Source organism: Dacryopinax primogenitus (genome assembly GCF_000292625.1).
Source record: "Dacryopinax primogenitus strain DJM-731 SS1 chromosome Unknown DACRYscaffold_24, whole genome shotgun sequence".
Taxonomy (NCBI): domain Eukaryota; kingdom Fungi; phylum Basidiomycota; class Dacrymycetes; order Dacrymycetales; family Dacrymycetaceae; genus Dacryopinax; species Dacryopinax primogenitus.
The window spans coordinates 562,148-575,350 of NW_024467221.1; the positions used below are offsets into that span (position 1 = coordinate 562,148).

Genomic DNA, 13,203 nt, shown 5'->3' on the forward strand with positions numbered 1-13,203 from the left:
GGGACCCTAGGCGACCAGTTTTCCCCTTTGGGGGTTTCAGCACAGCTTCTAAGCTATACTAACGCCGTGAACCCTGGAAGAAGCACAGACGCATAATGCACTTTGTTGTCCGATTTGGCAACTTAACGGTATAAAGGGAACGCCTGGCCCAAGTCCTGCTTTCTAGCCAGTCTCACACCCTTCCCACCGTTTTTCTCTTGTACAAGGCATCTTACTCGCTTCCCTTAGTATCCCATTTCATTGATACTACAATCCCAACCGAGACCGTTCAGACGCCCTCTCTTCTTTCCAGTGTTTTCTCTTGTGCTGGTCACAAGACATCAAGTTACTCCCTTCTCTACCCCATTTCATTGATACTACAATCCCAACCGAGACCGTTCAGACGCCTTCTCTTCTTCCCGCAAACATCGATCCTGGTCATCACCCGGCTGCGAATATTTTCACATCATGCAAACTCATTGCGTGGTCCTTATTACCCTCTTTGCGACCTCGGTCATTGGCCTCACTCTCGCAACATACATGGATGTATCACTCACCGAGGAAGGTTATCTGTGGTAAGTAAGAAGTCTTTCCATGTGCATTATCCATGGAACTAATCTTTCGACCGGTCGCTGCAGGGGGCGTGCCACTGTCGAAGAGGCGGACAAAGCTGCGGACGCTGCCTGGAAAATCCACGCAAAGAAGAAAGTTGATAATGTGGCGAACCAAGTACGGCACGACGTCTTGACGGAGATCCACCCTAAAAGCCACCCCGAAAATGCTGAAGCACATGCCTTATCGGAGAAGGCGAGGGACAAAGCAGTGCTCTGGGACATAGGCACCGACCGCGTTGCCACTGCCTTTGAAAACCAATACCTGTACCACCCAGACAGGACACCCGAGGACCTCCAAACTGCCTATGAGAAGAACGAACAAAATAAGGCAGAATTCGAGAGTGCCGCAGAGGCGTTCCGCAAAGCGCATCGCACCCTCACCGTTGTGCGCCAGAGGAATCCTGTCATGGTTCAGAGAGCAATAGATGAGGCCGCGAGAGCAGAGGCGAGGTTCAAGAAGGCTGTGTGGAAATATAAAAGGAGTGACGCTCTTGTCACGCATATAACGCCGCCACGGTTGTCACTGTTTGGGGCGCCACGGGGGCCGTCCCACGCACCGAAACCATCCCACGCACCGGGACCATCCCACGCGGTGCCATAGGGAAAAGTACAGCTGCCTCCCTGGCTGCCACGCGCTCGACACCAACAACGATGAGCATGAGCAGCATGCCAACCGAGGTAACCATCTACGCTCTCCTCTGCTAGCTCTTTGTTGCCGGACATGGTTGGATGGCAATCCGGGCTGGATGGCAAGCGGGCTGGACACAAGTTGTTGTGGGCTGGATTGATGGCTGAGCGGGCTGGATGAAAGGCTGAGCGGGCTGGCATGGCTGGATGGATGGAGGGCTGGTCCGGGATTGCACTGGGCGACAGGTTTATCCCACCCAATAGTGCAACCTGTAGAGGTATGAGTAGACATTCAGGCTATCGAAGGTATAAATACACGCACCTAGATAGCCATTCCCAAGTGGATGCGAAGACTAATGCATCCTCTCTCTCTCTTGCTCACTCCCAGCGAGCATCCACCCCCGGTTGTTGTTGTCACTTGTTGGTGTTGGACTCATCGTCGTCTGCTGTCAAGACATATCATCCCCACCGCACGCATCTTCGAACTTGCTATACTCTTCACACTCAGACGCCCTGGAGGATCTCCCTTGCATGCATCATATCCTACAGCTCTTTCTCCTCAGCAAGATGATGGCAGCTGAGGATCTCGTGAGAAAGGGCGACCTGGACATCACTAAAGACGGATTTGCTCACAGGGTCCCGCTCTGAGGTGGACCTTCGCGGATAGCTCATTAGGGGGGTCCTTCCGGCCACAAAAGGGTCTGACACTGGTAGGGACATGCCCTCAAAATGGAGATGAAAAATGCTGTGCACATTTGTCTCTGAATCCCATCAAGTGAGAAGCACAATATTTGCTTCTGCAAATGCTTATCAGTCTCTGTGGATGCAAATATAGCACCCCATGTACTGCACCTATTCCTGTCCCCTCTCCCTCTCACTCTCACTCTCACTCTCACTCTCACTCTCACCACTATATCACAAGTACCATTTCAGCAAATTGAAACATCAAACATCCCAAAAACTTCCTTCTTACTCATATCCTTTCAACTCTTCTCATGTCTCAATTCACGCCATCATCCATGGATATGATGCCTCCATCCACTCAAGTACCTCAGTCATCCCCATTACCAGCATTTCCCATGTATCTACACCACTCTCCCCCATCCAGCAGACAGCACCAGATGGGCTCTTAAGCTGCAAAGCATTCCATGGAGGAGCAGAGAGAACTCATTGCACAAGCTCAGCAGGCTGCTCATAATGCTCAACAAGATGGTTTCATCCCTGAAAGCTATGATTGGGATGCAGCCATTCTGATAAGCTAGCAGCACAAAGAAGAATAACTCTTGCAGGACAAATTGAACTGGCTGAATCAGAAGACCAGCCTGCATGAATGATTAAACCCCAGAAAAAATCTAAAAGAACTTACAGAAAGCATGCACAAATGCACTTTGCACAGGATGAGAAGATACAGCCCAAAGGGGATGATGAGAATGAGGAGTCCAATCAGCTTATGGATGATGATGGCAATGAGGGCAGAGTATCAGGGAATGCATTGTTTTGGGGTCTTGTACCCCTTATCACATGTTCTATCCCTGCTTCTCCTCACTTCCAGGCCCTCTGAAAGTGATCCATGAGGCCTGTGCAGGGTCACATCATGGGTTGTGGCATGGGTGCTGTGTGGATTTCCACCATGTGCAGCTTTGTGGCCCTGCCTGGGTTCCATGGTGTTTCATGGTGGTTCCTACCACCTCTGGCTTTTCCTACCTCTGTTCCATGGTGTTCCATGATGCCTGTACCCATGCTTACTCCTAGGCAGCTGTTCCTACTAAGGCCCATCAGCCTTATGTCATGGGAGTATTTATACAAAGCCTTTAGGGCCTCTTTCTCCTTAGATCTGGTCTCTGAGGATTCTCCACCACTGTAATCCTTTAGGCACTCAATCAATACACTCTAGATCGACTCTACTCCCTCCCTACAACACCCTCCTTGCCCCCCATCTGTTGCTTCTAGCCCCTGCAGTAGCCTTGTTATTGTGGTGTGCCCTCACAGAAGACCAGATCTCTCAACAACAACTCTACTGCAATCCCCTGCTTAACTTTACCTGTCTACACCATCCACAATGACTCTCATGGCTGATCAGCCTCAGCCACAGCCTCAGACCTTTGCTGAAGGAGTTGTACCCATGACTTCTGAAGCACCAACCTCTTTTGGTCAACCTACTGTTAACCCAACTATGCCAACCAACATGCCACCTCAGTTGACCCCAGAGCAACAACTGGCAGCCCTTCAGCTTTGAATTGATCAACTGCAATTCATGTCCAGCAGGCCCAGGAGGGGCCCCAACATTGCTACTCCTGATGTCTTTGACAGTACTCATTCAAAGGCCAAAAGTTTCCTTCACCAACTTAGCCTCTACTTCACTGCATGTCCAGATGAATTCCGCACTCATGAGGACTGTATCACCTTCACCTTGTTCTACATGAAAGGAGGAAGCACTGGAACCTGAGCTGATTGGGTGGTTTCTATTGATGCTGTTGCTCACTCCAAGAATATGCCTTCCACATATGTGAATTGGGGAAAATTTGAGGAAGCATTCAAGGCTGCATTCATGGACCTTGATCCCCAGGGAACAGCATGATTCAAGATGGACCATCTTAACCAAGGCCAGAAGCCAGTTGATGAATACATCACTGCTTTCCAGGAGCTGGCTGCCTGTACTGGTTACAATGAGACAGCACATATCAAAAAAATTGAATGTGGCCTCCATACCAAACTGCTTGACAAGATCTATTCACTTGTCAGGGTACACCATCGAGCGGAGACTGAACACCAAGGTTTTGGGCAAAGCTGCAACCTATCAGGGTGACCTGACTGCTGAACAACCACTAATCATCTGAAAGCCTGACATCAGACCTCTTGGTGGTCCTCACATGCCTGCTTCAGGATCTCTTGTGGTATTGGCCATGTCAGCCACATGGAGTAGTGAGGGTGGTATGGGAAGAGGGTCAATAATCCCAATACATCAACAACTGACCATGCTCGGCATGTTGCACAAGTCAGTACAGGAGAATCAGAAATGGTAGTAGGGGGGGGGTGTTGCAGTCAACCAGTATTCAGGTTGAACCACAAGGTATTGGAGTTGTAGATGACTGATTGTGTCAACATCAGACTCAGGCAGGACAAAGCCATGCCTTTGGAAGTTGGTGGAGGTATTGCATGTGTATTGGTGGGAGGGGATGGGATCTTGATGGTAACCCTTTGTTGATCAGGCAGAATCAAGGGGATGTTGGATGGGGAGAAGTCCAGTGTTGCCTGTCACCTAGACTTAGGCAGCATAGTGCAATGCCAGCAGAATTGGTATGGACATCAGGCAATCAGGGTGAGCTATCAGGGTGTAGTTGGGGGTTCAGTTGCTCGTAGATGAGAACCTTGCTGAAAGAAGGGGTGTTGGGCTCGCCTCATGAGCCTTCAGAGAGATTGAGCACAGGTCAGACCTCTCAGCTCTAGGAGAGTGGCCTGTCAGCAGAGACTTTGGATACATTGGCACCAGTCATCCGGAAGTTGACAGTCTCAGCTGGAGCACCAGCCTTTGGAGGGTAAACGAAGAGTTGGGGTGTGTCACCAGGGTATCAAGTACCTTGGTCTTACTACCTGAGGTCAATCAACATGATTGTGGACAGTTCACCTCCTTCAAGGGAGATTGGTGTTTTGGGTCATACTAAATGGTGGGATTCCTGAGAGACCAAATCTGAGGCTTCTGTGCCCTCTGACTGGTGCCTACATATACATGCCAGAGGAAAGGAAGCAATAGACTGTGGTTGAGAAACTGTACTTGTCCATCTTACCTCAGGGCAGACCTTGTGACCAAAGGTCTCCTCATCATGGGCGAAGTCTCCCAATCTCCACACTAGGGTTCACCCCTACTTCTCGATTGTCAGCTGAAGCCTGGCCAAAACATGCTTCAAGATCCAATGTGATCCCAATCACCTATACTTGAGTTGTAGGCACCTTGAGTAGGTAGCCAAAATTGCTGAAGGGTGGCTACTTGTCTTTGATCTGTCAAAGGCTTTGCTGGGGTCCATGACCAAGGCCTACAAATAGTCAAACATGATCAATAGGCTGGCCTGAAGGGCGTCCAAACTCTGACCCCCTATGCCTTAGGCCCCAAAGTCCTTTGGGTGTCCTAGCAACTGACAAAGGGGTCAAAACTCTAGTTGACATAACTGACAGTCTTGAGCAAATGTGTGACTTGAGTGTTCAGTCCTTGCAAAAGGTGAACAATCACCAATAGCCTTGCCATCCATCCCAGATGGGGAGAGAGGCCTGTCAGAGGGGGCTTCTCATATCTGATAGCCTTGACTGAGGGGTCAAATGTGTCAAAATGGTGACATTTGGGCTGAATCAGAGTTTGCATAGGAGTTCACAGAGGTTGAACCCTGACATCACTACTTGAGATGCCTGCAACACTCATCAAGTGGTATGAATATGCAACTCACTTTGATCATCAGCTGAGCAAGCTGGGAGCACATTGTACTTATGCCAACTCAGCCAGAAGCTTTACTCACTCCTCTGCAACATATGCATATGCCCATCTCCCCACTACACCACCACCTGCTGCCCCAGTCTTGCATCCTGGTGACCCCATGGATATTGATTCTCATTGTTGCTCTGGATGCAAGATTATCTGCCACAATTGTGGTACAGAAGGTGTCAGGGCACACAATACCAGACACAAGGCTGCTGTCAATACAACTGGAAAGGGTCAATAGAGGGTGTGTAAAGGGTCAAGAGAGCAAGAGCACCAGGCTGAGATATTGCAAGACCAGGCTGGCAGATATCGTCAAGTAACAGTGATGTCAACAGAGGTTGAGAGAAGTATTGAGAGGAGCACTAGGATATCAAGAGCACAAGCTGACAGTATCATCCAGTTTGCTCAAGTAGATAAGTTTGATGAGATTCTGATGCCTAGTTTGACTACACAAGTATTGTGGAGGATCCTAAGAGATCAGATCTAAGGACAAAATGACAAAAGGAGACAAGACTATCTATGATCACAATGGAAGCAATCCCAGAATGTGGCTTGGAACTGTACAGAAGGGATTACCTTAGGACAGAGTCCTAGGGACTTTGAGGGTTTTGACTCAGCCATCAATATTGCATGAGATGATTTGAGCTGGCCATGATACTTTGGAATAAGGTGATCCCTGACAGAAGGGCATATCAGTCCTGATTGCCCCAACCCAAGGAAGACTTGCATCTGTGCCACAGAAACTATCAAGCACAACCCATCACTGACTACACTCACTCCAGAGGGTATAAGGGCCATCTTCCATGAGGAACTCAACAAGATCCTCTCTCTTCAAGCCCTTCCCACTTCTGGTACTGAGCAGGGCAAGACCAACACACAGGATTTTTAAAGAGGTCAACCAATAAGGACACACTCTGATTGACCAATCATTTCTTGTCTTGGAGAAGTCTAGGATAGGCATATCCTCTGATATGTTTGCCAATGATGATTCCATTATGCCTCAATCTAAGACTGAGCCTGTGTCCAACTATACTGCTGAAGCACCTCCACCTCCCAGGATTTATGTCCACTCTATATCCCCATTGTGCTCCACAGAGCTACCCCTTGGTCTAAGAGTATTAGACTCAGGACAGTTCTTCACTACTCATGCACTCCTGGATTCAGGTGCCACTGGCATGTTCATTGACTCTGAATATGTCAAGCTCAAGAACCTGTCAGGGTATGCCCCCTGAACAGGATATATAGCTGGCTGCAACCAATATCACTAGCCATGATATTGTGGGTGGTTTTAGCTTAGTGGATAGATTGCAGCCTGTTCCTGACATTTTCTACAATCATTGCTTTCAGTAGGTATAGACAATCATATTCACTGGACATGGAAAGGGGTCCTGGTTTCAGAGCAGAAAGTACTTGAAAGTAAGAATTCAGCACTTTAAGTGTGGATTCTGTTTATGGGATGAAATTAAGCACATCTGAATCCATGCCCTTCTCCACTGCCACCAAGGGTCCCATAATGGTGCATCATGCCAAACTTGTCTAAGTCCATCTCACTCCCTCACCATGTCTGGATCCTCCTTCTCCCACTCCCACCATCACTCCCACCACCTCCCACCACTCCATCTGCACCCCTCCCCCTCCCCCCCCACACCAATATCCCCCCTCTGGCACCTGAGCATGCTCTGGCATCTGGCAAGCAAGATATATGTGCTTGTATGTGATGCATTTCATTCAGAAAGACTTGCTGACACAGCACCAGGACCAGGAACATGGTCCTTCAGTTCAGGCAACAATGAGCATGATGATGATGATGCCAATGAGAGCATTCTAGTATTATTGTATTGAAATGGATTAATAAAAATATCAACAAATCTAAAGCACTGAATTGATGATAATCCTCTTCTTTAGAGTACTCTCAATTAATAATTTCTGGGGCTCTCTATCATGCCTCATAAAGCCTGCCTCCTTCTATTAATCAGGCTCCCAGGTGTGGTTTGTGGGGAATGAAATTAAGCACTTTTGGCTTCCCTGTGATTGAACATGCAATGGAATCATTTTTTGATGGGGAGGGAAGCACTGCACTGTGCATTGGCACTGAAGTTAAGTCCCTTCAGGAGTCCCCTGGGTCATGCCAATCATGACCTAGGGCAGTGAATTACCTTGTGTGGAGCTGAAAACTGTATCTATTTTATTAACTTATTTACAAGCCCCAAACCAAACTGTCACAGTACCTGCATGTAATTCCTTACCAAAAGCAATCAAATGTCATTCTTTGCTGAAAATCATACAAGAGCTGGAATGTGGTGCTTGAAGCATGGATAAAGCAGTGGTATCTAGTCCCCATGACAACAAAAGCCAGGCCAAGCAGGCTCAAAATATCTTACAAGAGACTGGAAATCATATTAATATGTAAACAATGCAAATCTACAATTGGGTATTTACTTAATTGGAATCCTCATTGTCAGATCCACTTTCAGCCAAAAGATCCGCAAGCTCCTTGTCACTGTTGACATCATTGTCATCCTTGGGCTGTACTGCAGCTTGCTCCATTGCTTTATGGGATAGAATGTTTCTCACCAAAGGCCAAGGGGCTACAGCTGGGCCTGGGGTTCCTGACCCAGACAGGTGATGTTCATTGTAACCTTTTTTTGAGACCAAGAATTGCTTGGCATTCCTCATGTATGACTTGACAATGGCCCTGGTGGCCCAATCATTCTCAAACTGTGCCAGGTACAGAATCTTGTGTTGAGCCTACTTCAAGGTAAATACATGTTGTCATTTAGCATGGAGGATGGTACTCACTTCCTTGTATATCTTCACCATGACCTCTGGGTGGAGTTTGGTGATGGTTTTGTCTCCACAGACATTGGACTTGTTGCTGATCTGTTGGACTTGTTGCTGTAGAAGAGCTTGGATTAGGAGGTAGCTATAATAGCAGGTAAGAGTGGCTTACCCAAATAGAATTGTACTCACTCTCATTCCCAGAGAGCCCCATCTCTTCCTGCAGGCAATATCCACCTGGCCCCTTATGACCAGGTTGCCCTGAGGGCTTAGCAATGACCTTTGGAGGTGGAGGTGCCTTGTGCTTTGCCAGCTTGGCTATGAGTGCCTTTCAAAGTTTCTCCTTATCTGCTTCAATAACATCAGATATGTATGTATGTGTGCAGTGTTCAAGACATACCTTTCATAGACATAATGATTGCCCCAAGCTCCACAATCCTTGCATTCACCTCAATAAGTTCCTCCTTCTTTGACTTCTTCTTGGAGAGGAACTTCTGCATGTCAAGGCCATTGTTGAGCTGCTTGAGAGGCTGCTTCTTGGTGCACTTGGGCAGGGGCTTGTCTTCTTTGATATCAGATACCAACAGGGCATGCTTCTTGGGCTCTACTAGGGTTTCAATGGTGTCTTCATTGAGGTCATCTTCAGTGGAGAGGGCAAGCGCAACAGAGGTGGCATCACAAAATGGGGTGGGTGGGTTCTCCTTGTTCCCTTTCCCCTTGGCGCTGACTTTCTTCTTTGATGAAGTGTTTGTTGGGAGCAGAACATTCATAATCATGGCATCAGACTTGTTGCACTTGCACATACAATGCTTACCAGCCATCCTTGGAGAGGTGTGGAGGGGGTGGGAGCATGGTGGTGGAAAGCAGCTGTTGAAGAAGTTCAGGAAGAGGGAGTCGCTGGGAGGGCTGTCAGAGCTCTCAGGTGAGGGGGCCTGTTTGAGGAAGATGCTGAGGGAAGGGGGTCCGAAATCCTGGGCATAGGATGTGGAGAAAGGGATGAGAGGGAGTCAGTCCCATTATATACCCCTCAAGCAGAAAGCTGTGATAGCAAAATCAGTTGCAACCCAGATCATGTTACACACCAAGAGATGGTTACCACAAACAAGGGCAAAAATAAACCCAATATGGAAATTCTGAATTGATGGATCACCAACTTTTTTCGGTCCCAGAGAGTGGGGCCTGGCATTTTGTTTACCTCTCACCATGGTAAAGGCAAAGGCAGAGGTCCATCAGAAACATCAAAAAGGTCCTTGCTCTCACTGTGGCAAAATGTTGTCCCACACCCAGAGATGGCAGCATTGTCAGTTGGCCGAAGCACTAGCCCTAAAGAAGGTCATCATCACCCAGCAGGAACAATTGAAGGAAGAGATGACTCAACTGGGGTGTGAAATACCACCTGTGAAGGATCCAAAGGATCTGTGGAATGAGCTTTTTGGCAGTGAAAGAGAAGGGGTTGAGTCCCAGATGTCTCTGCCAGCAGAAGAACCCAGATTGGGGCAGGAGGAGCTGGAGCCAGAGCTGCAGCAGCAGCACCAGGAGGAGGAGGAGGAGGAGGAGAAGGAAGAGGAGGAGGAGGATTGGGAGCAAGAATGGCAGATGCATGACAGTGAGGGGGAGGGGGAGGGGGAGACCTCTGGCATTGAGGAGTTGGATGAGGAGATTGATCTCAAGTCAAGAATGATAGCTGGTATGTAATCTGTTCTGAACAGCTTGGGTGCTGCTCACACAATCCAGATAACCTGTTGGCAGAGGATGAGAAGATACTCACCACATTCTACACAAAGATGAATGGACACTGCACAAATGTGCAGTACAACACCCTCAACTTCACCTATCCCAACATCATTATCTACCAATCATTCCTCAGCTTCAAGCTCAATATGCTAATGTGGAAAGAGCAACTACCCTTTCTTCATATTGAGCCTGGCAAAATCCCCACTCACTTGAGATGATGGATATCTTCCAGGGAAGGACATATCATGAACTGTGCAAGCACTATATTTTTGTCAACAGGAAGACCTTGAAGATGAAATATTTTGATGCACCACAAGACATAGCCTTAGGTTTGTCAACTGATGGTTTTGCCCCTTTCAAAGGCCCAAGAACAACTGTGTGGCCAACAATCCTGATCAACTACAACCTGCCACTGCAAGACAGAACACACATAAAGAACTTGCTTGGAATTGGTTGCATCCCAGGACCCAAGATGGTCAAAGATCTCGATTTGTTCTACTTCCCCTTGGCAGAAGAGCTTGTTCTCCTGGCCAAAGGTGTGAGGACCTATGATGCCTCAAAGCATGAGTTCTTTACCTTGTGAGCACACCTGATCATGCTCTTCAGGGATATGCCAGCAGTTGCCAAGCTGATGCATATGAAGGGACATGCTGGAAACCAGCCATGCAGATTTTGCAATATCAGTTTAGTCCATGCAAATGGGCACAAAGGTGTACCTCTCAACCAACAATCCTTTTGTTCCTCTTCATCTACATCTCCAGCCCAGTATGATCCACTGAATCTCCCTCTTTGCTTGCATGACTCAATTCTCCATGAGGCCAAATCAGTCATGCAGGCTGAGAGCCATGCTGAAGCAGAGCATCATGCAAAAGCATCTGGAATCCATGGAATCAGCATCTGGTGACACTTCAGGAGCATCATCTGGCCAATCTCATTCCCTCTCAACTTCATGCACCTTGTTTTTGAGAAAATTGTACCCCTCCTCCTTGTTCTTTGGCTTTGGTGTGAGCAAACACTGTGTTGAGGGGGATGCATTCACCTTACTGCATGTATTTTGGACTGACATTGCCAAGCAAGTTGCCAAAAGTGGGAACACTATTCCTGGTGCCTTTGGCCAATGTGTCCCACATCTCCTGAACAAATGGCATGAGTTCACAGCAGAAGCGTATATGCTATGGATTACCCAATTGGCACCTGTTGTCCTCTTGCAGTGGTTCACCAATGAAGCATATTACCACCACTTGGTTGAATTGTCTTGTTTTGTCAATGACTGCCTTGGTTTTTTCTATCATGCTGGCTTCACAACCATGCTCCACAAGCGTTTGGCTGAGTGGGTTCTTCAATACAAGTGACTGTACTACCAGGGCAGTACAGATTGTGTCAGCTTGTGCCTGATCACAGTTCATTCACTGCTGCACTTAGCAGATTGTGTGGAATGGACTGGTCCACTTTGGACAACATGGGCATTTCCTATGGAGTGATTTTGCAGTCAGCTACAACATGCAGTGACAGGACATTTGAATCCTTACCCTGGAATCGACCAGCACATCCTCCAACTCTGCCAGTGGGACATACTGAAGCTGAAGTACAAGCTGCATGGAATCAAATGTGATCCTAGGAGGGAGGTAGATGAATTGCATCATACAATGGCACCAAATTCTGAGCTGGAACTCAGCAAGGCCCTGGAAGAGAAGCTGGTCACATACCTCTCTGCTGTGCTTCATGTCAGAAAAACAGAGGCAAAGGATGCACTTCCAAAACATGTCACACAATGGGGCAAGTTGCAACTCTCTTGCAAGGGAGATACTGTGCATGCTGCTCAGGGACTGCGCACATGCCATAGCAGAGACATGACCTACATATGGGTGAGTACCATTTTGTAGAATAGAATGACATATGACTGACCTGTCTAGTTTGAGTACAAATCACCCAAGCATCCATCACTGTTCATCCTGTACAGCCAACTTCAGCATCTGATTGATTTGCTGATTCAAAGTGTCCTTCCTGAGCTTGCATTCATAAAGTTCTGCAAGGCAGATACTGAAGCCCCACCATATGGCACAGCTCTGGTGTTCACAAGGTTGACAGTGATGCAAGTGCTTGACATCTCAGCCATCAAAGCTGTGGTGGGTCACAAACAGGATAACTGAGGTCACTGGTGTATCATAGATTGCAAGCCACCTTTGGCAGAAACAGAGTAAGGCCTTTGAGCTCAATTGCATGGGGAAGCAGGTAGGATTTGGGGTGAGGGGTGGGGGAAGTGGGGCAGGGATGTTTTGAGGGACAGGGTAGTATTACATATCATACATATCAGTCCACAGGGCAATGCAGAGAATGATACATATATATCAGCTGGTTACATTACTTGTGGGGGAGAATATCACAATCCTCAAGCTCTTGCTCTTTCTCCAGATGGTTTGCTTGCCTTCTGGCCTTTTGCTTGGCTGACCACTGCTTCAATGAGATAGTCCGCTTTGGTGGCAACACTGCAGCTGCCACACTTGAGAGAGATAACTGCGCAGCCACCATCTCCATACCACGGGGTGGCTGTTGGATGTCCTCAGAGATGGGCAGAATGCTTCTTTCCCCACCACTGTCCACAAAAGATTGGGGAATGCTCTCCTTCAGTGGAGGAGGTGAGCAGGAGCTGGATCCTGATGGCATCGATGCTTGGACCTCCAGACACAAGGCACATTCCTTATTAATGGCTTTAACAGGCTGGGGGGGGGCACAGGACACTGGAGGAGGAGCAAGGGGCAGCAGTGTGCCTATTAGTCTCTCTTGCATGCACATGAGGCATGGGGGGTGGGGGAAGAGCAGGTTTTCCATGCACATGGCCAAGAACATGATTGTGGAAGGGCTGAGCTATGTTCTTAGTCCAGGAGGAATTGGCAAGCAGGTTTGGTGCCTTCTCAGGAGTTGCAGGCACTGGTCTTGCCACCATAGACTCTGATGTTGTCCCACCACCCAGCTTGATGGGAATGGACAAAGCAGCAGCTCCGG

General features: G+C 48.0%; 3 protein-coding genes across 3 annotated transcripts; 2 read left to right on the forward strand and 1 right to left on the reverse strand.

The window, feature by feature from the left end:
• Positions 1–191: 191 nt before the first annotated feature.
• DACRYDRAFT_25320 (uncharacterized protein) lies at positions 192–1,194 on the forward strand (the record flags this gene model as incomplete). The annotated part of the gene is made up of 2 exons (XM_040774116.1): positions 192–554; positions 618–1,194. Exons 1-2 carry the CDS (start codon positions 448–450, stop codon positions 1,192–1,194), a joined length of 684 nt encoding a protein of 227 aa, XP_040624130.1. The 5' UTR covers positions 192–447.
• Positions 1,195–8,797: 7,603 nt separating this feature from the next.
• Positions 8,798–9,236, reverse strand: DACRYDRAFT_112178 (uncharacterized protein; the record flags this gene model as incomplete). Its single annotated transcript, XM_040769360.1, has 2 exons — positions 8,798–8,814; positions 8,867–9,236. The coding sequence occupies 2 exons, from the start codon at positions 9,234–9,236 to the stop codon at positions 8,798–8,800; spliced, it is 387 nt and encodes a 128-aa protein (XP_040624131.1).
• A 694-nt stretch (positions 9,237–9,930) lies between these two features.
• DACRYDRAFT_112179 (uncharacterized protein) lies at positions 9,931–10,418 on the forward strand (the record flags this gene model as incomplete). Its single annotated transcript, XM_040769361.1, has 2 exons — positions 9,931–10,153; positions 10,201–10,418. 2 exons carry the CDS (start codon positions 9,931–9,933, stop codon positions 10,416–10,418), a joined length of 441 nt encoding a protein of 146 aa, XP_040624132.1.
• Between the last annotated feature and the right edge of the window lie 2,785 nt (positions 10,419–13,203).